Genomic DNA, 26,632 nt, shown 5'->3' with positions numbered 1-26,632 from the left:
GAGGTTGTGCATTTCTAACAAGCACCTCTGTGCTGCCTCTGTGTCTGGGACCACACTTTGAATAGCAAGCCCTCAGTCCTCAAGGCGCCGGGAGAGGCCCCAGACCAGTTGCCTCCAGGCCACAAATAGCTTTGTCCATTAACAAACACTGAATGTTTTCCTGATGACAGGAAAAAAGTTTAGGAAGCACTATTCTATAGGACAATCATACAGCATATACTTTGATATCCTTTCAAAGGCAATTAATAAATTAACTGGATTGGCCAAGGGTCTGGCATACTGTGTCAGACCTTATATTCCTAGTTTCAAAGCTTATAGCTTTGAAGATAGTATCTTAAAGTAGGTAACAAGTAAATTCAGGCCTCTCTCAGTTAGAGGAAATTATGTTTTTATAGCATTAGCAGAAAGTCCTCCTTGTCTTGTCTTTGATTAGGAGCAGACCGTCTTCACACTTGCAGAGGTACTGCCAAGCAGAGCTCCACAGCTGCCTGCCCACCCTGATTCCATAGGGACTAGAGCCACACTCTTCTGTTCAGCATGACGTCACACACCGCTGCATTCCAAGTGCACAATCAGTATTTGTTGGGTGGGTTAAGCTTCCATGCGATGGATTCATCACCATCAGGTTTCTCTAACCTTTTTCTTTGAACAGGTTGACTTTTGAGCGTCAGAGGATGACAAATGTCAACGATGGTCTGGCACCCTTGCCACTGAAACTCATGTGGATCAGTGGTCCTCAAACTTCCCTGTGCTTACCCATCACCTTAGGAACTTGGTTAAAACACAGTTTCCTGGTACTGCTCACGGAGACTCCGTGTCAGTCGATTTAGGGTGTGGCCAAGCAATGTACGTGTTTTTAAACAAGCCCCACATTGCTTCGAGACCAGTAGACTGTGGACCATGCTTTGGGAAAGACTGCTGTAATGGACCACAGTGCACTCGCGTGGCCCAGGAGTAACTGGTGGGGTTGCTCCCTGATACTCAGGATATTGGGTGAGGAGATAGGAGAGTTCTGACTCATAAGAAGTCATATGACTTTAAGAATGGACACTCTTATTCATGATATACTAAGAGGCCTGAGACTTTTGTCCCAAATTTCCAGGTTAAGCTTAGATTTTCAATTTAATTTTTTGGTTAGGGATCTCTCCTTTTATAATGTCATAATTAGTGGTATTTATAATAATACCTAGAAGTATGCCCCTTGGTGGCAGGAGATGTTTTTAAAAGTAAAAATAATATAAAGATCTTGGACTTTTGGAATATAGCTCATGTAGACCTAAAAACTTGCTATAGATTAGTGAAAAGGTTTAAATTTAGCCCCAAATGGACTGTATTTTATTTCCAATTTTCTTAATTCTAAAAATGTCAAGTATACACATACACACACAGAGCATAAAATGCCATTCATATTAGCTAAATTAAGCAATATTAACTAATATTACCTTTGGAAAATACAGCTACCCTTGTTAAAATCTATGTAAAGATTAGCAAAGTAATTTTTTAATCACAAAGTCATCTGATTTTAACTTTATATACTATAACTCTTTCTAGTAATAATGTTTAATTGGGATACATTAAGAATATGCAAGAGCTTCCAGGGCAGTACGAGAGGCTGGAAAATCATGAAGACGAAGGAGGAAAGTACAGCTCTGGGGACATAATTCAAGAGAGGGTGTGAGGGCTGTGAACGGAGGGATGGGCGCCAGTCCACCACAAGACAAGCGTGCCCTCTGCCATATCCTGGTCCTGTCTGTGCGTCCCAGACACGGACTCTGCCTCGAAAAGCAGCTCCTCAGCCAGACTCAGCCCTTCCGCACAGGCGCCCACGCCCACGTGTGCCCCAGGGGACTTCAGCTTGACCTTGCAATGGGAGTGAAGAGAACAGACCCTGGAACCAGATTTCTTGGGTCCTTTCCTTATGACCTGGATGATTTGGGGCAAGTTACTTAACCTCTGTGAGACCCCATTTCTTCATCTGTAAAATGGAGAAAATGACAATTCCCATCTCCTTGGATAATGGAGAAGACTGAATGAAAGAATATATGTTAATGTGCTTTTAGAATAGAATCTGCACATAAGAAGCTGAATAAATGAAAATGGTATTACTTTCATTATTATCTAGCGCTTTTGCTTTACATGCAGCTGTCTTTTCATCTTTTCTCACCTTTAGCTTTCAAGAAGGGGGGGGATTCGTTTTGCTCAGGATTGGGTGGGAGTGAGGTAGCAGAAGCAGGGTGGATTCACTCCAGTGAAGCAGAGCTGGCATGGAAGAATGGTGAATATTTTAGAAGACCACTGAATCACCTCAAGGGCAAAGGCATTGCCTAGAGCTCTCCAAGGAAAACTTAGACTAAAAAAAAGTTATTTTTAAGAGTCATTCTCATATCAGATTTTTATATGCACTAAACTTGTCAGAGTACAAAGAATTAACATTAGAATTCTTAATTCCTGCTGGAGAGATTCTTGTTTTGTAAACCTTTCTATCAAAGAAAAGCAAAGTGCTAAATAAATACGACAAGGATGGCTCCTACTGGGCTTCATCAACAACTACTAAAGGGCAGCATGGCCTAGTGCAGTAATTTCCAATTCTTTTTAAAGCAGCCAAAAGCTTCTTGAAGCAATTTCATGCATAATTTTGATACACAAAATGGACAAAATAACCACTGTAACTGAAGTAGGTGACTCCAGTGACTACTCCCTGCCCCCCTTCCCCAGGGCCTTGAGTACTAGGCGCTGATCGCTCCCTGGGGGAAACCCTAAGGGTCCAGGAGACGCGGTTTGGAATTCACTCATCTAGTGGAAACAGCACTAAACTATACGTCACGATCATGAATGATGTTATGCCCTGTAACGACTGTGTGGGTTAGGAACTTCACCTACCTGACCCTTTGTTTCCTCATCTGCAAAACGTGTGTTTAAAATGGATAACTCACCTCTACCAGCTATCACTTTCCATGAATTTATTATATAAGAGAAAATCTAAAAGGGAAATAAGAATTCTGCTTCATGCCAAGATAGGGTAACAGAGACTGAATATACCTTCCTGCCTCAGGTAATTTAAGAATAGAAAAAAGTAAAAAAACAATGGCTTTCAAGTCATCGGACATCAGACAACAAACAAAGCACAGTGATCACTGAGAAAAGGAAAACAAAAACGGTTAGCCTTAAGGGTGTCCCAGCCTGCTGCCTGGATAAAGTCTGCTGCCTGGGGAGAGTTTACAGGTTGCAGTGCAGGAAGAGAGAACCCACGCAAAGCGTGGCCATCTCCCTGAGCTGGGAGCCAGAGCTGGGAGTCTGGGGGACACGATGACTAGAGTCCTCCGGGAACATTACTGGAGAGGAGGGGGCAGACTTCTGGAGACCTGCATCAGTGCCCCTGGATCTCCAGTGCAGTACTGACCATCACCTGTGTGTAAGGAGCCTACTTGAGGACAGGAAAAGGACACCTGAAAGATGGAACAATCCCTGGAGGTCACACACAGGAAGGAATAGTGCCTAAGCCCCCTACTCAGAGTGGAAGACTTCATAATTTACAGGGTGTCAGGCAGAATAAACATAAGGGTCTTGCCTCAGAAGTGGGGAAGAATTAGCCCTACTCTAGTCCTGCCAACAAAGTGTAAAAGCAAGAACTGAAAAGATCAACTTGTTTCACAGTAACATAACTGCATCCCAGAATGAAACTCAAGAATATTTATGGAAACACACACACACACACAAAAAGATATCCAACACTCAACACAGTAAAATTCACTGTCTGATGTCCAATGATCCATGCAGCAATGATATCAGAACTGTAATTAGAACTGGATTTTGTATGTGCAAGAAGCCAGAGGAAAGAATCACCATGTTAAGTAGGGACATGAGAGATGAATAAAAAGACACAAATTGAATTTTGAGAGGTGAAAATTATAGTATCTGAAATGTAAAACACACTGAGTGTGAATAAAGGGAAATAAAACATTGCAAAAAATTACGCTCCTTGAGGACATGGAAATATCCCAAATTAAAACACAGAGAAGAAAAAGGACTAAAAAAAACTAACAGCACCTGAGGCAGCTATGGGAAAACCTGAAGTAGCCCCAATGTCAGTGAAAATGTAGCTTCCAAGGACAGTAGAAAGAGAAGGGGAAAAGGAAAGTATTTGAAGAAATAATGGCTCAAAAATTTCCCAATTTGATGAAAACTATGAGCCCACAGATCCAAGAAGCTCAACAAGCCTCAAGCACAAGACACATGAAGAAAACGGCACCAAGGCACGTCATAATCAAGTTGCACAAAATCAGTGAAAATACTGAAGTTTAAAAACCAGCCAAAGAAAAAAGACACATGACATCCAGGTGAACCAACATAAAGATGATAGCAGATTCTTCTCAGAAACAATGTGAGTGAGAATAAAATGGGGCAACATGTTTAAAGTTCTGAAAGGAAGAAAAAAGTCAATGTAAAATTCTACACCTGGCAAAAATATTTTTCAAAAACAAGGACAAAATAAAGTCTTTTTTAAACATAACAAAAGTTGGAAGAATTGAAGCCAACATTGCCCTAATAGCAAAACAGAGAAAGACATTATAAGAAAAAAAATACTATAAAAATGAATATAGATGCAAAACTCTAAGCAAAAATTCAGCAAATTAAGTTCAACAATATATGAAAAGGATAATACATCATGACAGAGTGGGTTTACCTCAAGAATGCTGGGTTGGTTTAACATCTGAAAATGAATGTAATTCTCCATAATAACAAACTAAAAAAGAAAAATCATAAGATTATATGAATAGATATAGAAAAAGCACTTGACAAAACCAGCATCTATTCCTGATAAAAAATTCTCGTCAAAGTAGTAATAAAAGAGAACTTCCCTAACCTGATAAAGGTTACCCATGAAAGACCTGTTGCTAACATTAAACTTAATGGTGAAAGACTGAATGCATTACCCTAAGATAAAGAATAAAACTAAGACATATGCTCTTACTGCTTCTTTCCAACACTGTACAGAGTTTCTGGCCAGTGCAATCAGGAAAGGAAGATAAATAAACGCATCTAAGTTGGAAAAGAAGAAAGTCTTTATTTACAGATGACATGATTGTTTATGTGAGAGGCTGGCAAACCACAATCTGTCTTTGTATGGCTCACAGAATGAAGAGTGGCTTTTGCATTTTTGTACGGTGGTAAACAACAACAACAATGGCAACAATAAAAGAAAGAAGAATCTGCAACATAGACTATATGCCACCCCTAAAGCCTAAAATATTTAGTATCTGACCTTTGACAGAAAAAGTTTGCCTACCCTGGTCTATATAGAAAATATGACAGAATCTCCAAAAACCTACTAGAGTAAATAAGTGAGTTTAGCAAGGTTGTAGAATACAACATTAGTATACAAAATCAATCACATTTCTTTATAATAGCAATTAACAATCAGAAATTGAAATTTTAAAAGTACTATTTACAGTAGCATCAAAAGATATTGATTACATAGGGAATAATCTGTATTGATTACATAGAGATTATGTGAAAAACCCATATGATGAACACTACAGAATGTAGCTGAGAGATATGAAATAAGATCTAATTCAATGGAAAAACAGAGCTGGAGGAATCAGGCTCCCTGACTTCAGACTATCCTACAAAGCTACAGTAATCAAGACAGTATGGTACTGGCACAAAAACAGAAAGATAGATCAATGGAACAGGATAGAAAGCCCAGAGATAAACCCACGCACATATGGTCATCTTATCTTTGATAAAGGAGGCAGGAATGTACAGTGGAGAAAGGACAGCCTCTTCAATAAGTGGTGCTGGGTAAACTGGACAGGTACATATAAAAGTATGAGATTAGAACAATCTCTAACACCATACACAAAAATAAGCTCAAAATGGATTAAAGACCTAAATGTAAGGCCAGAAACTATCAAACTCTTAGAGGAAAACATAGGCAGAACACTCTATGACATAAATCACAGCAAGATCCTTTTTGACCCACCTCCTAGAGAAATGGAAATAAAAACAAAAATAAACAAATGGGACCTCATGAAACTTCAAAGCTTTTGCACAGCAAAGGAAACCATAAACAAGACCAAAAGACAACCCTCAGAATGGGAGAAAATATTTGCAAATGAAGCAACTGACAAAGGATTAATCTCCAAAATTTATAAGCAGCTCATGCAGCTCAATAACAAAAACACAAACAACCCAATCCAAAAATGGGCAGAAGACCTAAATAGACACTTCTCCAAAGAAGATACAGACTGCCAACAAACACATGAAAGAATGCTCAACTTCATTAATCATTAGAGAAATGCAAATCAAAACTACAATGAGATATCATCTCACACCAGTCAGAACGGCCATCATCAAAAAATCTAGAAACAATAAATGCTGGAGAGGGTGTGGAGAAAAGGGAACACTCTTGCACTGCCGGTGGGAATGTGAATTGGTACAGCCACTATGGAGAACAGTATGGAGGTTCTTTGAAAAACTACAAATAGAACTACCATATGACCCAGTAATCCCACTACCGGGCATATACCCTGAGAAAACAATAATTCAAAAAGAGTCATGTACCAAAATGTTCATTGCAGCACTATTTACAATAGCCCGGAGATGGAAACAACCTAAGTGTCCATCATCGGATGAATGGATAAAGAAGATGTGGCACATATATACAATGGAATATTACTCAGCCATAAAAAGAAACAAAATTGAGCTATTTGTAATGAGGTGGATAGACCTAGAGTCTGTCATACAGAGTGAAGTAAGTCAGAAAGAGGAAGACAAATACCGTATGCTAACACATATATATGGAATTTAAGGGAAAAAATGTCATGAAGAACCTAGGGGTAAGACAGGAATAAAGACACTGACCTACTCGAGAATGGACTTGAGGATATGGGGAGGGGGAAGGGTAAGCTGTGACAAAGCGAGAGAGAGGCATGGACATAAATACACTACCAAACGTAAGGTAGATAGCTAGTGGGAAGCAGCCGCATAGCATAGGGATATCAGCTCGGTGCTTTGTGACCGCCTGGAGGGGTGGGATAGGGAGGGTGGGAGGGAGGGAGACGCAAGAGAGAAGAGATATGGGAACATATGTATATGTATAACTGATTCACTTTGTTATAAAGCAGAAACTAACACACCATTGTAAAGCAATTATACTCCAATAAAAAAAAGATCTAATTCAATGGAAAGATAGTCCTTTTTAATGGGTCAGAAGATTCAATATTGTTAAGATATCAGTTTTCCCCAAAAGATCTATAGATTTAATGTCATTCCAATAAAAAATGTTAGGAAGCATTTAATGTAGAGAATGACAAACTGATTTTAAAGTTCATATGGAAATGTAAAAGAACTAGAATAGCCAAAACAACTTTTAAAAGACAATAAGGTAGGAATATTTATACTATCTAACTTTAAGGCTTATTTATTACAAAGCTACTGTAATTAAGACAGTGTGATATTGGCATAAATATAGACAAACAGAACAAGGGAACAAAACATATGTATTCATTGATTTTCTTTCCAAAACTACAAAAGAAATTCAGTGGAGAAAGGACAATCTTTTCAACAAATGATGCCCTTATGCCCCCCAAAATTAGCTTCAATTCCTACCTAGCATAATAAAGAAAAGTTTACTCAAAATGGGTCATAAACTTAAATATAAGACCAAAAGTTTTAAAACTTCCAGAAGAAAACATAGAAAATCCTTGTGACCATGCGTGAGGCAAGTATTTCTTAGATATAGCACCAAAAGCATGATCCATTTTTTAAAAAGATCAGTTGGATTTCATCAAAGTTAAGAATGTCTGCTCTTTAAGACACTGTTAAGAGAATAAAAAGACTAGCTACAAAGTGGGAGAAAATATTTGCAAATTATACATCTGGTAAAGAACTTACATCCAGACTACACACAGAACTCTCAAAACTCAATAATAAGGAAACAAATAATGAAATTTTAAGATGGTCAAAAAATTTGAACATTTCCCCAAAGGAGTTACAGAGCTAGCATATAAACACATTAAAAGATGTTCTACATTATTAGTCATTAGGAAAATTGAAATTGAAGTCATGAGATACCATTACACACCTATTAAGATGCCTCAAATAAAAAAGACTGAACACACCAAGTGTGATAAGGGCGCCCCCATACACTGCTGGTGGAAATGCAAAATGGTACGGTCGCTTTGGAGAGCAGATTTGGCAATTTCTTCAAACGTTAATCACACACATACCACATGATCCAGCCACTCACTGGTAGGCATTTACCCAAGAGGAGAGAAAGCGCATGTCCACACAAGACTTGTACATGAATATCCACAGCAGCTTTGTTTGTAATAACCCCAAATGGGAAGTAACTCAAAAGTCCATCAACAAGTGAAAGGATAGCCAAATCGTGGTATATCCATACAATGGAATACTACTCAGCAATAAAAAGTGAAGATTGATACACGTGAGAACAGAGATGAATACGAAAGCAATTAAGCTGAGTGAAAGAAGCCAAACAAAGAAACCAAGCACATACTGTATGATCCTATTTATGTTAAACTCTAGAAAATGCTCATCTATAAAAACTAATCTATATTGATAGAAAGCAGATCAGTGGTTGCCCCAAGACAGAGAGGGGCAGGCCAGAAGCTTTACCAAGGGGTAGCAGGAAACTTGGTGGGATCATTACATTGATTTGGTAATGATGTCACGTGAGTATGTGTATGTACAATATATAAATACATATGTCAAAACTTACCAAATTGTACACTTTAATTATGTGCATGCATATGTCAATTACACTTTAATAAAGCTATTATATGTTTAAGTTAAAAAACAAAAACGAAATAAGGAAAATGTTTGGCATATGAATAATATTAAAGTTAAACAGGATAAACTAAAACCTAACTTACTGGAACCCTTAAGTAATCATAAATTTCTTTCTCACTTTAAAGGAAAAGTTCAAATACTGTAACAAGAAAAAAGTCAATCAGAAACAAATCTGTATATGACTCTATGTGTGGTATTGTAATAAATTCAGTGAGGGCTTCCCTGGTGGCTCAGTGGTTGGGAGTCCGCCTGCCGATGCGGGGCACGCGGGTTCATGCCCCGGTCCGGGAAAACCCCACATGCCGCGGAGCGGCTGGGCCCATGAGCCATGGCCGCTGAGCCTGCACATCCGGAGCCTGTGCTCCGCAACGGGAGAGGCCACAACAGTGAGAGGCCCGTGTACCGCAAAAAAAAAAAAAACAATTCAGTGATACCTAATAGTCTTAACTAAGTAATTTAACTGCATATCATCAAGTGAACTATTCCCAGCATTCCAGGGAATACCTGAAATGTGAGGAAAGTACTCAAAACCATAAAGTTACATAAAGCGTCTTAATTAACCAAAAATATTATAGTTCAATCAAACATTATGTGGACTTGCATACGGACAATGAGAGCTCCTGAGTGATCTGAGCACCTAAAGTCCACTTACTTGACTCGAAAGCATTAGTGATATTTTTCTTGCTTCAAAAACCAAGGGGTGTGTTAGCTTCTGGGTCCATCTTCCGGTACTGTGGAGGCCACTATGCACGGTGAGTCGGGGAACAGCCAAGACGACCCTTTCAGCTCTACTCAAATTGAACCCCTCTTCCGTCACTCTGCCACTGCTGGGAGTACTCCAGGTTGCATCTTCTGCAGTCTCTTCAATTTCCTGCCTTCCAGAAAGTTATGGTAGTTTTTACCTGCTTGGTATAGACGTTTGCGAAACAAACCCAGTGTCACGAGGGGAAGGGAGTTTCCTGCTTCTTAAAGGTGCTCATCTTCCTTCTATTTGATCACTTTTTCTGTCTTAGGAAAGGACTTGTCTTGCTCAGTTTTTCTGCAACTTCTTCTATCACTCGTTCTATCACTTTCCTATGTTACAGTTTTGTTATAATTAGCAAATGACTTTGGAATATCTCCTAGATGTCTCATATTTTCGATACAGTTGTGAACAGCTCTGCTTCCATGTTCCCAAGGTTTTGTAATGACACAGACCCTGGGCTGATACTTTGCAGAAGGAAGTCTGTGTGAAACCATAGAGAGGGTAAGGACTGGATTATTCCTACCCATTGTACGCATCAGAGCAGGGGGTTTATTAGTTCCTATAGAAGAGATGCTTGCCGGGAGAGCCTCTACCACAAGGATTATTTTTCATCATAACTGACGGCTTAGCAGTATTCAAACACAAACCCTTTGGAAACCTACTCTTCCTTTGGCTTCTAGGGCTCCTGGTTAACGGGCTGACTTCCTGAGTTTGCTTTGACAGTTCTTCTTCCTGGTTTACATGCTTCGTGAGTAAAAATGTAGACATTTCCCAGGCTTCTCTAAACTCGCAGCCAAAAAAATCTTATCCACCCTCATTCATGGCTTAACACCTCTCCAATGATACTTCTGGAATCTGCCCTCTCTCCTGTCTCTAGACTATGCTGTGGAACAAGAAAACCACTAACCACCTGCTAAGAACTTGAAATGTGGCCAGTCCAAATTGAGATGTATCGTAAGTGTAAAAACACACACCAGATTTTGAAGATTTAGTACCAAAAAAAGATAATGTAAAGTATTAGTATTTTATTATATTGATTCATGTTGAAATAATATCTTGGGTGTACTGGGTTAAATTAAATATATTACTAAAATTAATTTTACCTGTTTCTTTATCTTTTCTTTAATTGGGGCTACTAGAAAATATAATATTACACATGTGGCTCACATTACATTTCTACTGGATAGCCTTGCTCTAGACCTAAAATTCAAACTGACCATTTAAATGGAACACATTATGACCGATGTGAGGGGAAACATCACTGTGGTTTTGATTTGCATTTCTCTAATGATTAGTGATGTTGAGCATCCTTTCATGTGTTTGTTGGTAATCTGTATATCTTCTTTGGAGAAATGTCTATTTAGGTCTTCCACCCATTTTTGTATTGGGTTGTTTGGATTTTTTTTGATATCAAGCTGCATGAGCTGCTTGTAAATTTTGGAGATTAATCTTTTGTCACTTGCTTCATTTGCAAATATTTTCTCCCATTCTGATGGTTGTCTTTTGGTCTTGTTTATGGTTTCCTTTGCTGTGCAAAAGCTTTGAAGTTTCACTAGGTCCCATTTGTTTATTTTTGTTTTTATTTCCATTTCTCTAGGAGGTGGGTCAAAAAGGACCTTGCTGTGATGTATGTCCTAGAGTGTTCTGCCTATGTTTTCCTCTAAGAGTTTTATAGTGTCTGGCCTTACATTTAGGTCTTTAATCCATTTTGAGTTTATTTTTGTGTATGGTGTTAGGAAGTGTTCTAATTTCATTCTTTTACATGTAGCTGTCCAGTTTTCCCAGCACCCCTTATTGAAGAGGTTGTCTTTTCTCCATTGTATATTCTTGCCTCCTTTATCAAAGACAAGGTGACCATATGTGCGTGGGTTTTGATGTAAAACATAAATAAATAAAATTTTAAAAAAATAATAAATAGAACACATTAGAAACTGGACTTAATTTATTCCAGACCCTCAAAACTGCTCCTTCTCTGTTACTACAGAATAAACACCAGTTGGCACTCACAGATACACTGCATAATGTCAGCTGCTACTGTTGAGGAAATTGTACAGGGAAAGAGCTAACTCTAGAATAAATTACTTATGAACAGGGTGACAGGATGACTCTGGTAATTGTCAAAGAACCTGTCCACATTGCTCATGGGCAGCTGCTGCAGGAATGTTTGCAGGACTAGGAAATAACTCTGTACAGCTGTGCCTTGGTGTCCAAGGGGGATTGGTCCCAGGACCCCCAAGGATACCAAAATCCACGGATGTTCAAGTCCCTCATATAAAGTGATGTCGTATTTACATATAACCTACACACATTGTCCTGTGTACTTTAATTTTTTACTGAGGTATAGCTGATTTACAATATTATATTAGCTTCAGATTGTGACACAGTGATTCACAATTTTTAAAGATTATATTCCATTATAGTTATTATAAAATATTGGCTCTATTCCCTGTGCTGTACAGTAGATCCTTGCAGCTTACCTATTTTATACCTAGTAGTTTTGCCACTTTTAAATCCCCACACCTATCTCGCCCCTCCCCCCTTCTTTCTCCCCTCCGCTTACCACTAGTGTATTCTCCGTTACCTGTGAGTCTGTTTCTTTTTTGTCATATTCCCTAGTTTGCTGCATTTTTCAGATTCCATATATGTCATAACATACAGTATTTGTCTTCCTCTGTCTGACTTATTTCACTCAGCATAATGCCCTCCAAGTCCATCCATGTTGTTGCAAATGGCAGCATTTCATCCTTTTTTATGGCTGAGTAATATTCCATGGTGTATATATACATTGTGTGTATATATATATATATCACATCCTCTTATCCATTCATCTGTTGATGGACATTTAGGTTGCATCCATATCTTGGCAATTGCAAATAATGCTGCTATGAACATTGGGGTGCATGTATCTTTTCAAATTAGTGTTTTCATTTTCTTTAGATATATACCCAGGAGTGGAATTGCTGGGTCATACGGTAGTTCTATTTTTAGTTTTTTGAGGAACCCCCATTCTGTTTTCCATAGTGGCTGCACCATTTACATTCCCACCAGCAGGGCCAGAGGGTTCCCTTTTCTCCACATCCTTTCCAGCATTTGATATTTGTGGTCTTTTTGATGATGGCCATTCTGACAGGTGTGAGGTGATATCTCATTATGGGTTTTTTTGGGGGGATACGCGGGCCTCTCACTGCTGCGGCCCCTCCCGCTGCGGAGCACAGGCCCCGGACGCGCAGGCCCAGCGGCCATGGCCCACGGGCCCAGCCACTCCAAGGCATGTGGGACCCTCTCAGACCAGGGCACGAACCCACGTCCCCTGCCTCGGCGGGCGGACCCCCAACCACTGCGCCACCAGGGAAGCCCCTCATTGTGGTTTTGATTTGCATTTCTCTGATGATTAATGATGTTGAGCATCTTTTCATGTGCCTGTTGGCCATTTGTATGTCTTTAAATCATCTCTGGATTATTTATAATACCGAATACAATGTAAATGCTATGTAAATAGCTGTAAATACAATGTAAATGCTATGTAAATAGCTGTAAATACAATGTAAATGCTATGTAAATACAATGTAAATGCTACGTAAATAGCTGTAAATACAATGTAAATGCTATGTAAATTGTTGCCAGCACATGTGGCAAATTCCAGTTTTGCTTTTTGGAACTTGCTGGAATTTTTTTTCTGAATGTTTTCGGTCTGTGGTTGGTTGAATCTGCAGATGTGGAACCCACCGATACGAAGGGCCAACTAAGCATTTGACTAGAGAGGTGCTGTAGCATTTAGGAACAAAAATAGTCAGGGATTTGCCAAAATAGTGGATAAAGTTCATACGCATTTGAAGTCAGAAATGTTAGCAGTTACACAGCATGACAATTCACTGCGGGGATCTTAACCACCCTGACGCGCCACATATTTTCTCGCATTGTCGTAGCTAATGGAAGCTTCCTCTTCACCTAGCCTGAAGACTGGAGGAATTTTTGACTCAACACTTTCCTTTATTCCCCATATCCAAGCAACTACCAAACCCCACTGGATTCTACCAACACCCACTACACTACATCCACATTTTTTACCTCAAAACCAAAGAAGGGACACAGATCCTTATGCTTCCCCAACAGCTGCCTGAGGGAGAGCGCACCATGAGGCCAGCCTCTGTTCGTGACAGAGTAGCCTACAGCAAACTTACAAGAATCGGTTCTTTACACTTATCCTCCAGTAGAAATAGCAGGTAGTCAGGAATGCCGATGGGCAAGACAGAGAGGCCCTCCACATACCCTTAGATGACCCGGCAAAGGGTCTCAAGAGCAACAAACCAAACTTTCTCTGTTTTTCTCTATACTGTCCCCTCACCCTCATCATTTTTATTGCTTTATTCTTTTATTTATATAAGCTGTGTGGGTGGGTGAACACAGTTTCAACATTTTTCATAGCAGAATACAATTCATAAATGATTTTGGATTACCTACTGACTTGTATTAGGAGAAATAATTGAGAGTTGCACATATACCTGGCATATATGTCAAATGAATGGTAACACGTAAACCTATTAAATTTGAAAACTTTCTGAGTAGTCTAGAAATTCTGCTCTTAAACTGACAATTGTCTAAGCATGTTACGTCAGACACTTTATCAGGCTACTTAAATTTATAGCTTCATTTCTTTAAAAGTTTTTAGGTTGTGCATATTAGATTGTCCTTGTTCAATAACAGAACGTATAATTTTAAATTAGAAAATCTTCTTTTTTGAAGTGTGAACGTAATCACATAGAAGTGATGACATTTTTATCATTCTTTAGTAACTCGAAGTAAACATTCCAGTATATTTTTTTATAATTAACTTTGAAAAGTTAGTGCTTAGTTTAAAAGGTGCTTTTTATGCCAGTGTTTTGCTTGAAAAAATTAATATGGCCTAACCTATGTGCTGAAAAAATGGATTTATAATGGAAAAGTTGACACATTTAAACGTAAACTGGGTTTAATTTCAGAAAAATTAACACCGTATTCTTCAGCTATAATAGGTTTAAAGGATAAATTCAAATAATGGCCTCAAAAAATTACCAACTGGCATTCTAAGAGTCATTCCTCCATAGATGTTTCATATTCAGCATATGTAAGTTTGACAAGATATGATTAACTTAAGATTTTATTAGCTTTTGTCTAAAAGATCAAGCTAACTTTGGGTATACATTTCAAAATGTAAATGCAGCTGGCTGTCAGAGGCTCCAAACTGAGGTAACAGACAGTAAAATTACATTGTACAAGGAAACAAGCCATAGAAGAGAGCTAGAATTTGAAATCAATTTTTCCTAATACTTGTAAGCTGTTCATGTACTCTTAAGTATTTTTCTGTCTGTTGTCATCAAAACATTCCACTCAGAATAAGCTCTAGGTGGTTTCCAATGTACAGATATATCAAAGTCTATGTGCAGAAACTTTCCCACCTGGATATTAGTTAAAGGCAAAGAAAATTTGATGCACAGTTTTTTGTTGTTGTTTTTTTTTTAAAAAACATGTCTTTGAATTGGTCCTTTCCTTGTGGTTAAGGCTGGCAAGACTGTCTAGTTGCTGTTTGTCAGCTCCTTTGCTGTGCATTTGGTGTCTGTATTTTATTATTTAAGTGCTAAGTAAATAAAATATTAAACAGAATTATGAATACCACTGATTATTCATGCACTATACATTTTCTTTAATCCAATTCAGATTATGGAACTTGTACTTATTTAACTGAGTTCATTTTATAGTTTTCAATTTAGAAAAATTCTGTCTCCACGCAACTTTTCTGCAGCACAAATCATGATAATGATAACACATGGCTCATTTGCAGCCGTGATGCCAACAGGTGGGCAGTTTTGTGTGTTCAAATACCCCTTTCAGTAAAACCTTAACATTCCTTAAGTTTCTTTCCAACCTACATTGACATAGCTTGAACTAAACCACGAAGTTGGTCAACAGTACCTTCACTGCGCCATTCTCATGCATGGTGATGCAGTTATCGGCATCTTCTGAAAGCTGGTACAAGGCTTGGGCTGTCGCTCTGTGCACGTTGGTGTCATTTGATTTCAGGTACCGCACTAATGGAGCCACTGCCTTGTGCTCGCCAAAGGCCACTCTGTTTCTGCCCCACATACAGCAACGCGAAATGGCTTCTGCTAGATGACGTCTCAGTGTACCATCATTCTGCACAAGGAGAATGGATTATGGTACGCGCTTCATAAGGACCCTGTGATACTTTTGCTCTACGTGTTTATTACCCACTGGCTGCTCAGGTGGTGTCTTGCTGGGAACTAGTATTCTGGTGGGTCACCAATGTATCAAGGTTCAATCCTGCATTTTCCTTTTATGAACGGAGTGGAGTGCATGCAGGTAAAGGCGATCAGGTGTCTGGCATTAGTTATTGGCTCAAGGCTCAATTTCCTTTTGAGCAAGTCTACTCACAACACAGAGCTACAGATCAGCAAGTGGCCAAGTAATAAAAACAACTAAGGAGTACCGGACACTCTTAAGGGAGCCTGCCAGGTAAGTGGGGGAAGTGGATTAATTCTACCTCTTCACCTCAGGAATACTTCCACATCAGGAATACACCTTGGTTCCCAAGAGGGAGAAGACAACGCAGCAGACGAGGACAGGTTTTGAGTCTGCCATTTTCCTTTCTGTATTGTTAACGCAGACCACATACTTCTTTCTGGATGTAATTACCTCATACAGATATAATACAACTGAATAACACCATAATTTTCTGTCTATTAATTGTACTGTTCTCTTGATTCAGGTCACAACTTGGTGCCCTTAACTGAAACTGGCAGATATTCTCAGGAATTTAGTATTAGACTGGCCCAAAAGTCTTGTAGACCAAGCAGGCTTCCAATCATTGAATTTCTGCTCCACGACTTTTCTGCCAAGTTCAAGCTATGCTCAAATACCTCTGGTCGTGGTGAAGTCATTATCTCTCAAGCCTGCTTGTTCTATCTGGCACAACTCTGGGTAAACAATACAGCGACTGCCAAAACCTTCTAGCTCAAGAACGCCATCGACCCAAGCTTGCTAAGCTGGGAGAGGAGCATTTAGCTTCTAAAGTCGGCATGAACGATTATCTTAAGGCTCGTAGTAACGACGATGGTGATGATTTCAGTTTGAAATATACTTTCACATTTACTAGTCTCAGAGAAACTAAAATGAATTCGCTAAAATCTCATACCTCACAAGTGACAGATATTAAACTTGAATCCAGGTCTTTGGATTTTAAGCTCATTGTTTTTGCTACTACACCGTGATATGACAATATACATTTTGAAAGAAAAAGATACATTACTTACTGTATTTGCTAGTTTGGACAATAAAGGGACAACTCCATGATCTGTGATAACAGCTAAATTTTCTTGATCTTTTGCTATATTGGTAATAGCAGCACATACACTCGCCAAAACTTCTTTATTATCTGATTTCAGTAAATTGACAACAAGTTCCAAACCACCAACAAAGGAACGGACCATCTCTCCAGCATCCTAGATAACAATAAAAATAAAGATGATATCAAAAATAAACCTATGTTTAGCATTTTTTTAAAAAGCACAAAGTAATGATAAGGCTGTGAGGTATACCTTCGGCGTGAAAAAAATTCAATTTATATGTCATATATTTACATGTTATGTTATACACACATACATAAATGTAGGTATGTATGTACAACACATACACAGAGACAGGTCCGTTTCCACAAATGTGTATTGAACAACTATCACGTGAGAGTCACTGTGATAACTACTGGGGATACAGAAGTTAACAAAACACATTGAGTCTTATTATTGCAGCAGTTATGTTCTATTAAATCATCACAGAAACAGAATTAGCTAATACTGAACCACTGCTACTAGGGGAGATACAGGGCTAGCTTCCTGCAAGCCTCTGGTCACATTGTCACGAACTGATCAAAATATAACCTTGTTTTATGTGTGCTTCTGTTTAAAGACATCTCATTTCATATGCGTTAATTCATTAACATTGAACCCACAGACAATACACACTGTAGCTCACGCCTGAATGAAGCTTATCTAGCACGTGTATTTTCTCCACAAGGCATATCGCAGCTTTCTTGCACTCAGGAACACTAGACCGCACTTCAGTACTATGCATGGGGGGCATTTTCAACAGGGAAACCAACAAAAAACACAAACGTGGAAAACGTAGCACTAAGCAGACTGCACAACGGAGGCTCATCGAGGGTCCAAGGGCGGAGACAAGCGGGCAGAGCGTCAGCTTGCCCAACCCCCACTGAGAGGGAGTGTGTCGGGCAACTTCAAGTTTCACTTTTCTGTGCATGTCCAAGAATGACTGAGAAAGTGCCCTGAGTGCTGATTTGGGAGTTACAAAAAATGTGAGCAAGTAGGTGACTCCCCAGATAGAATCCGTGAACAACATGGACTGACTGTGAATACTCTAGCCACCACGTTGCTACAATCTAGTGGGGAAGATGGGCATTAGGAAGCTACAAGTAGACCGAGGAGCGTTAATGGGGAAGAGGGAAAGACACTACAAATACGTGTGACAAGGGACTCTTGGCTGGTGTAAAGATTCAAGGAGTGCCCCTCCACCATGATGTTTGCCAGCTGAGACCTCAGGGGTGAGGGGTTATCCAGTGTGAAGGAGATTCTGGGTGAGGAACCGAGAGTGGGAGACAAGGTACTTTTTTCTAGGTCAGGATGGTTAGAGCATAAAATAGGAGAGGGAGAATGGGAGACCATAAGACTCGCTTCGGTGGCATTCAAAAGCCGCTGAAGAGGCTTATTAACTGTGTGTGGGGAAGCAGGAGAGGCGATTTTCTCCATTTTGCCTCATGGAAGGTCCCTCAAGATTGCAGGGTTGGGGCAAAGAATGGTGTTGGGGACTCAGGCTGTTTCACAAGTTCAGGTAACAGGTGGTGGTGGTTTGGAGGAGGTGATGGTCCAGCCTGGAGAGAAGGGTGTGGACTTGTGAGGGTTAACTGGAGAAGATAAGGACGAGTGACTCAATTCCCATGCTTCTGACTTGCCCTAGTGGTGTTGATAATGTTGGAAATTGGGGTTTTGTTTTGTTTTCTTGGTGTGGGAAAGGGTGGTGTTAGGTAACAGAAGAAGTACCCACAAGACATTTAAGTGGAGGGTTCCACTTAAGGAGTCAGTTGGCTTTGCGGCTCTGGGGCTCAGGAGTGAACACCAGGCTAGAGGTAGAGACTTGGAAGTCATCAGCATAAAGACCGTAACTGAGGTAGTGAGAAAAAGCGGGCTTTCTGTCCCGGTATGGCCGTGTGGGCAGAGACAAGGAATTTGTCAGAGGAACCTGGAGATAGATGGCGAAACAGAAACCCCACCTGCCCTGGTGTTGGACAGCGGCTGCGTGACATCCACCAATTACCTGGCTCCGTGGTTTTCTCAAACAACAGAAATTCACATCTTTTGAGCATCAACTATATGTCAGGCACTTTGTGCATAAATTATCTCAGTTAAACCTCCAAATAACCATGCAAAGTAGATACTGTTTTTCCATTTTTGATTTTAAAAACTGAGGTTCAAAGATGTTCAATCTCATAAACTAGATTGTATCACTCATGACGGCAGGGGCCGTGCCTTAGTAAACTCCGTGATCCTTATAAATCATGAATCTGATCTCCTCATCCCCATACCTCCCCAGTCCTTCCATAGCTCCTCCACCCTTAGGATAAAATCCCAACTCCACACATGCTTTACAGCCCTTCCCAGTGCAACCCTGGGTTCCCTGCCTCGCCCTCCCTAACTTGAGCCCCTTTCCCCAGCCCCACACACACCCTAAGCCAGTGGCTCCCCAGAGGAGCTAACAGCCAGAATCTTGAAATGTTCTCTGAGAATACAGTTCAGCAAGTCTGGGCTGGGGCCTATAAAAAAAAAAAATCTGATTCTTTAAAAACTCTCCTGGTGAGTCTGAACTTCAACCAGTATTGGAAGCACTGTTTATGCATTAGTCCTTTGTTTTACGTCCTCAGATGTGCTGCCTGCGTGTCTCCATGCCTTTGCACATGCCCTTTTGTCTGCTTTCCTATTGGCTTGGGGATTCCTACACATCCTCAGCTACTAGCTAATGTGCCATTTTCTTCAGGAAGCCTTTCCTGAACCTCAAGTCTGAGCTAAGCCGCTCCTCCTATAATACCTGGTTCTTCTCTGTTTATTTTTTTATTTTTTAATTTATTTTATTATTTATTTTGGGGTCTTAGTTGCCGTGTGTGGGCTTTCTCTAGTTGCGGCAAGCAGGGGCCACTCTTTGCTGGGGTGCCTGGGCCTCTCACTGTGGTGGCTTCTCCCATAGAGAAGCATGGGCCCTAGGCGCATGGGCTTCAGTAGTTGCAGCACACAGGCTCAGTAGTTGTGGCTTGCGGGCTCTAGAGCGCAGGCTCAGTAGCTGTGGCGCACAGGCCTAGCTGCTCCGCGGCATGCTGGATCTTCCCGGACCAGGGCCCAAACCCGCGTCCCCTGCATTGGCAGGCGGACTCTCAACTACTGTGCCACCAGGGAAGTCCCTCTTCTCTGTTTATAATACTCTATGCAGTATTAGCTTATCTGTTTGCCTTTGTCCTTGAACTGTAAGTTCCAGGAGGGCAGGGACTCTGTGGGTCTAGCTCAGTGTTATATGTCCAGTGCCTAAGCCAGTTTCTAACAGTGAGTACATGCTCAATTAACATTTATTGAATTTGATTACATGCAGACTTGCAGCTATGGAAGGAAAATTTTCACTGAGGGTATAACAAACCAAACTAAGCTTCTAGGAAATGATGAAGGAAGGGCCCAAGTCAGGTTCTTCCCAATTTTAAGGGCAAAGCATCTTTGTCCACAACATGTTGCCTCTCCTGACTGCTAGGTGACATGGTATCAGCAATACTGGTGGGCTTGTTCTCAATGTCAAATTTAAATATAATTTCTGATCGTTAGGACACACTTCCTAATTCTGATGTATCAATAAATAATTTTGAAAATATTTAATTGCCATTTTTTCTAAAATTCTACAATAAAGGCTTTTAAGTAATACAAAAGAAATTATCTTTCTACATTGTCACCTTATTACACTTCTGTGCTTTACGATGCAATCAAATCAGAAGATTATAAATGTGAATTTATTAACCTCTGGTCAAACATCCAACTTAATTTAATTCAAATTACTCTTTGAGGTAGTACTTGGTAGTGGTAGTTGTAGTAGTATTTCCACCTTATAGATGAGAAGAACCTCAGAGAAATGAACTAATATGTGAAAAGAAAACTGATAAGTGGCAGAAGTGGGATTTGAATCCAGATATGCCCAACCTTTTCTAAGTGATGTTATATGCATCAATAATCTAATAAATGTATCAATTATATAATTATCTAACAATTTTTTTCTTGAGAAAAAACTGGAGGAATTCCTGAAAGATGATGGTGGCCACAGTTTTTGAATCTCCCTATGGTAACAGAGCAAGTATTATAGCAAAACAAAAAAGGGACAACACATACAACAATATTCAGCAACTAGATATCTACACCAACCCCCAAATACAAGCTGATCAGGACAAGTTACCAAGCGCTACAAAGCCCACATGCTCTAAGAAACTCTGAAATCTGCAGGGGAAAAGCAAAGGGAAACCAAATTGCCATTAGGTCACATTGGAAAGCTCAGGAACAGCAACAGAAGCTGGGAGCTGACTTTTCAGGCTCTGATGGATGGATAAGACTAAAATGACACACAGGTATGATGGTGCTAGAATGTTCTATAGGTCTGAGTCCCATGAATTCTTAAAACTGAAGCCCTGTCACAGGACAAAGCCAGCACTGAGGAGAAACTACTGGGGTTGCATCCTAATTGAACAAGGCAAGGGTAACAGGAAGAAGAGAAGAGAAAGTCCAGATAAAAGGAGGGCAAGAGAGCACAGGAGTTTGAGTCTACTCTCCATCACTGTGAAAGTAGCAGACATGGCATCCTAAGAACCATGAAATTAAAAATGCTACCCTGGCCCACATCTCTCTCCTAAAAGACCATGAAAACTCATTTCAATTAAAAATGCACTATATATAAAAAGACCACAGTCAATTTCCATTTGGAGTTACTACAAGAAAAAAATGAAAAAAAGAAAATCATAGAAAGTATGATTAGAATTATTAAAGCTCACAAATTAGGTGATTAGTAAAAACCCATTTTTAAAGATCCACAAAAAGTTAGAGATAAAATTAAAATTAATTTTGGAAATAAAGAGTAAACTAGAAGTAACACAAGAATGAATAAACAAAATGGGAAATATCTTTAAATAAATAGAAGATGTGAAAACTCCAAAATGATGGAAAAAGAGCTAACAAAAACTTCAAGAGAACAAACAGGCAGAGAAAATCTAACATATGTACAGTAAGAGCCCCCAAGAAGGAAACAAAGCAATACAAGAGAGCAAAATTTTAAAAACTGTAATTCAAGAAAACTCTCTCCTGAAATAAATAAAACCTGAGAATATATTGAAAGGTCACTCAATATACCAGGGAAAACTGGCCCAGAATTGGCTAACATAAAGACAAATACTAGTACAACTGCTGGACAGTAATAAAACAGAAAAAGATTCTTTGGTCTTCCAGGCAAAAAGACCCAGGCACTTCTAAAGAAAATAATAAGCTATTATCCTCAGACTTTCCAACAACAATGGTTTATGCAAAGGAAAAGAAAGTAACGTGTGAGCTACTCAAGAGAAAATGTGAAGCAAGGTTCTAACTTCCAAAAGTTTGAAGCCCAATGACCTTCAAGGATAAAACTGTTATAAACATGGATGACTTCAGGGAGTGATGCTAACACAGGCCCTTCCTGAGGCACCTACTTGGGAATGAGTGTCAGACCTCCAAAAAGACTAGAAAGACGTTGACAAAGGGACAGAAGATTTCTTAAAATCCTGTACTGGCTTCATTTCCTTCAGGATCAGGTCTAAATGACATTCACGTATTTTCCCAACCTCTTCTTTCCCATACTCTTTTGCATAAGCTATATTCCGGCCTCTAGGATTATTGCTGTTCCCGACGTACCATGTTCTTTTATATCTTTGACCAAGTTATTTTCTTTACCTGGAGTTTAGCCCTACCAAACTACAAACTCCTACTCAGCTCTGAAAACTCTGACTCATCTTTTAATAGCAGCTTAAATAACAGCTCCTCCATGAAAATTTCCCCACTCCCCTTCTCAGTGTTGGTCACCCCCTGCCTTCCATATTCTTTTCGATGGTTTTGTCCAAAAATCCATTTCCTCATCCTCTCGTGTTTACAAAGTCTTTTTTTTGCAATATATTCTTTTTATATGTTATTTAATAAATATATGACTATATTTCACATATAATAGAATTTTAATAAAGATAAAATCAAATAAAACAACTATATTTTAGATAGAATTTGTAATCAGTTTTAGTTTTTATTTTTAATTAATTTTTATTGGAATATAGTTGCTTTACAATGTTGTGTTAGCTTCTGCTGCATAGCAAAATAAATCAGCCAAGTCTTGATTTTGTTTGGTTGTCTAATTCTCACAGACAAGCATCAGGAGAGAGCATCTCTAACCCCAGAGGCCTAAACCTATCCTAGAAGTCGCCTTCCCCTTGCCAATGATTTGCTTAGGGGTGGCCTAGATATGGCCCAGTTGTGGCTAATGACTTCTGAGATGACAACTCAGAAATCTTCTGGAAAAGTTTTCCTATTTATAACAACACTGAGAATGGCAGAACAGAAGAGGACAAGAGCCTGGTCCTCGAAGACACCGTTGAGCGGTTGAATCAGCTCATCCTAAAATCCGATTTGGCTACTGAAAACCAAAGGCATCTGTGGCTCTTTACTTTTCATCATACTGCAATGATTTTCTCATGGGTCCTCCCCCCATTAACGTGTGAGTTCTTCAAGAGCAGAGACACCTGGTCTTGTTCTTTGACTCTCACTTGGGATGTTGTCTGGTGTCTGTCACTCAGAGGACTTTCAATAAATGTTTGCTGAATTATGAAAAAATAAGGGGACTATAACTTTAAGATACTTAACCACAATCACAAACACTAAAAAGAAAAGAGTGTTATTAGCTCTGTAAGATGGAGTGTAAATGGATCAGATCACTTAGCCTCCCATTCTAGTGACTTCCTGGTTCTCTCACTGCTTTATCAGTGGATCCCGTGAGCCACAGCACTGGGGCAGCGGGGGGAAGAATAACGAGAGTGACCGCACCTGCCTCTGATCCAAGAACTTCCTGAGGTGCGTGGTAAGAGACCCAGCGAGCCAGTGTCAGCGAGGTCATGGGTGTGGCTCACCAAGGTCTCCTAACGTTTCTAATCTGTGGGACAGTGAAGTGTTACACTCAAGCCTACAAGCCCCTCCAAAGTTTGTTTATTTGTTTTGAAGGTGAGATTCTTTCTTTCTTTTTTTTTTTCCTTTTCAGCTTTAAAGATTTTAGACACATGACTTCTTGCCTCACATAGTTTCTCTGGAAAGGAAGACAGTATATTTGAGGATGGAAAAAGTAATTCTTCCACCAAGACTGTCTTTCACTAAATGCTAAGCAGGTGGGAAATCCACCACATTTCCCACCTTCTCATGTGTCTTAATAACTAGCCTTTGCCAACTTCACCAGTGGTACAATATGGGTTATAGACAACTCAAATACTTACCTGTACTGGAACAACCTTTAATAATAATAATGATAATAGTAATAATAGTAACAGTAAAAAAAAGAAAGAGAAAGACAAACACCATATGATATGACTTATATGTGGAATCTAAAATATGACACAAATGAACTTATCTATGAAACAAAAACAGAATCACGGACATAGAGAACAGACTGGTGGTTGCCAGGGGGAAGAGGTTGGGGGAAGGATGGAGTGGGAGGATGGGGTTAGTAGATGTGAGCTTTTATATATAGAATGGATAAACAACAAGGTCCTACTGTATAGCACAGGGAACTACATGCAGTATCCTGTGATAAACCATAACGGAAAAGAACATGACAAACAGAATGTATATATGTGTGTGTGTGTGTGTGTAACTGAATCCCCTCACTGTGCAGCAGTGATTAACGTCACACTGTAAATCAACCATACTGAAATAAAAATAATAGTAATACAGTAACAACAGCCTAATTCTTTTGCAGTTTACAAAGGACTCCTGCACACATTACCTCATCTGATGCTCACAACTCTGCCTTAAGAAGACATGGCATCCTCATTTTATAGATAGGAAGGCTAAAGGTTCCTAAAGGTTCACGCACAATGAGTGACAAAACTAAAAAGCAACCTCAGAACTCCTGACTTCTCATTTAGTGTCTTTTCACTGCACACTGTGTTTGGACTTGGAAGTGCCAACAGTTGAAGTTGTCACATTACAGTTAGTTTATAAACAGTCAGAAGAAGCTTCCCAATTTAGAGTTAATAATTCCAAAAGAGATGAAGCTGTTTTGCCAATGACATTTCCCAAGACAAACAAAAACCATAATTGAAAAAGAGAATATGAAACACCTTCACGCTGCTATCAAAGTAAAGCCTGAGTGGTTGAATAAGTAGGAAAAGATGTCAAGTTCAAATTAAACAAAATTAAGTCAAATACACAAATGTGATGAAAATATAAACTAGCAAAATATTTTTGGTTAAAATTCAACTGGTAGGGGGCTTCCGGGAAGATGGCGGAAGAGTAAGACGCGGAGATCACCTTCCTCCCCACAGATACACCAGAATTACATCTACACGGGGAACAACTCCTACAGAACACCTACTGAACGCTGGCAGAAGACCTCAGACCTCCCAAAAGGCAAGAAACCCCCCACGTACCTGGGTAGGGCAAAAGAAAAAAAAAAGAATAAACAGAGACAAAAGAATAGGGATGGGACCTGCACCAGTGGGAGGGAGCCGTGAAGGAGGGAAGGTTTTCACACACTAGGAGCCCCTTCGTGGCCGGAGACTGTGGGTGGCAGAGGGGGGAAGCTTGGGAGCCGCGGAGGACAGCGCAGCAACAGGGGTGCGGAGGGCAAAGCGGGGAGATTCCCGCACAGAGGATCGGTGCCGACAGGCACTCACCAGCCCGAGAGGCTTGTCTGCTCACCCGCCGGGGCGGGCGGGGCTGGGAGCTGAGGCTCAGGCTTCGGTCGGAGCGCAGGGAGAGGACTGGGGTTGGCGGTGTGAACACAGCCTGCAGGGGGTTACTGCACCACGGCTGGCCGGGAGGGAGTCCGGGGAGAAGTCTGGACCTGCCGAAGAGGCAAGAGACTTTTTCTTCCCTCTTTGTTTCCTGGTGTGTGAGGAGAGGGGATTAAGAGCGCTGCTTAAAGGAGCTCCAGAGACGGGCGCGAGCCGCGGCTAAAAGCGCGGACCCCACAGACGGGCATGACGCTAAGGCTGCTGCTGCCGCCGCCAAGAAGCCTGTGTGCGAGCACAGGTCACCATCCACACCCCCTTCCGGGGAGCCTGTGCAGCCCCCCACTGCCAGGGTCCCGGGATCCAGGGACGACTTCCCCGGGAGAACTCACCGCGCGCCGCAGGCTGGTGCAACGTCACGCCGGCCTCTGCCGCCGCAGGCCCGCCCCGCACTCCGCGCCCCTCCCTCCCCGCCGCCTGAGTGAGCCAGAGCCCCCGAATCAGCGGCTCCTTTAACCCCGTCCTGTCTGAGTGAAGAACAGACGCCTTCAGGCAACCTACACACAGAGGCGGGGCCAAATCCAAAGCTGAGCCCCGGGAGCTGTGCGAACAAGGAAGAGAAAGGGAAATCTCTCCCAGCAGCCTCAGAAGCAGCGGATTAAAGCTCCACAATCAACTTGATGGACCTGCATCTGTGGAATACCTGAATACACAACGAATCATCCCAAACTGAGGAGGTGGACTTTGAGAGCAAGATTTATGCTGTATAGCTTTGCTTCCACCATTTGTCCTAGGGTTCTATCCGTCCTTTTTTCTTAATAATTATTTTTTTATTTTAATAACATTATTATACTTTATTTTATTTTACTTTATATTCTCTTTTTTTCCTTCCTTCCCTCCTTCCTTCCTTCCTCCGTCCCTCCCTCTCTCCATCCCTCCTTTCTTTCTACTTTTACTAATTTTTTCTTTCTACTTTTTCT

General features: G+C 40.4%; 1 protein-coding gene across 1 annotated transcript in view; it reads right to left on the bottom strand.

Annotated features, from left to right (window-relative positions):
* ODAD2 (outer dynein arm docking complex subunit 2) overlaps positions 1–26,632 on the bottom strand; it is a 196,002-nt gene that overhangs the window by 63,185 nt on the left and 106,185 nt on the right. Inside the window, exons 17-18 of the mRNA XM_065871968.1 lie at positions 16,867–17,055; positions 15,509–15,730 (exon numbers count right to left, since the gene is read on the bottom strand). Coding sequence (XP_065728040.1) covers positions 15,509–15,730; positions 16,867–17,055 — 411 coding nt within the window. The remainder of the gene's footprint in view (positions 1–15,508; positions 15,731–16,866; positions 17,056–26,632) is intronic.

The sequence above is a fragment of the Phocoena phocoena genome, chromosome 2, assembly GCF_963924675.1.
Source record: "Phocoena phocoena chromosome 2, mPhoPho1.1, whole genome shotgun sequence".
In the NCBI taxonomy this organism is placed as follows: Eukaryota; Metazoa; Chordata; class Mammalia; order Artiodactyla; family Phocoenidae; genus Phocoena; species Phocoena phocoena.
Note: the sequence above shows the minus strand (reverse complement) of the source record. Positions and strands in the feature narration are given on the sequence as shown.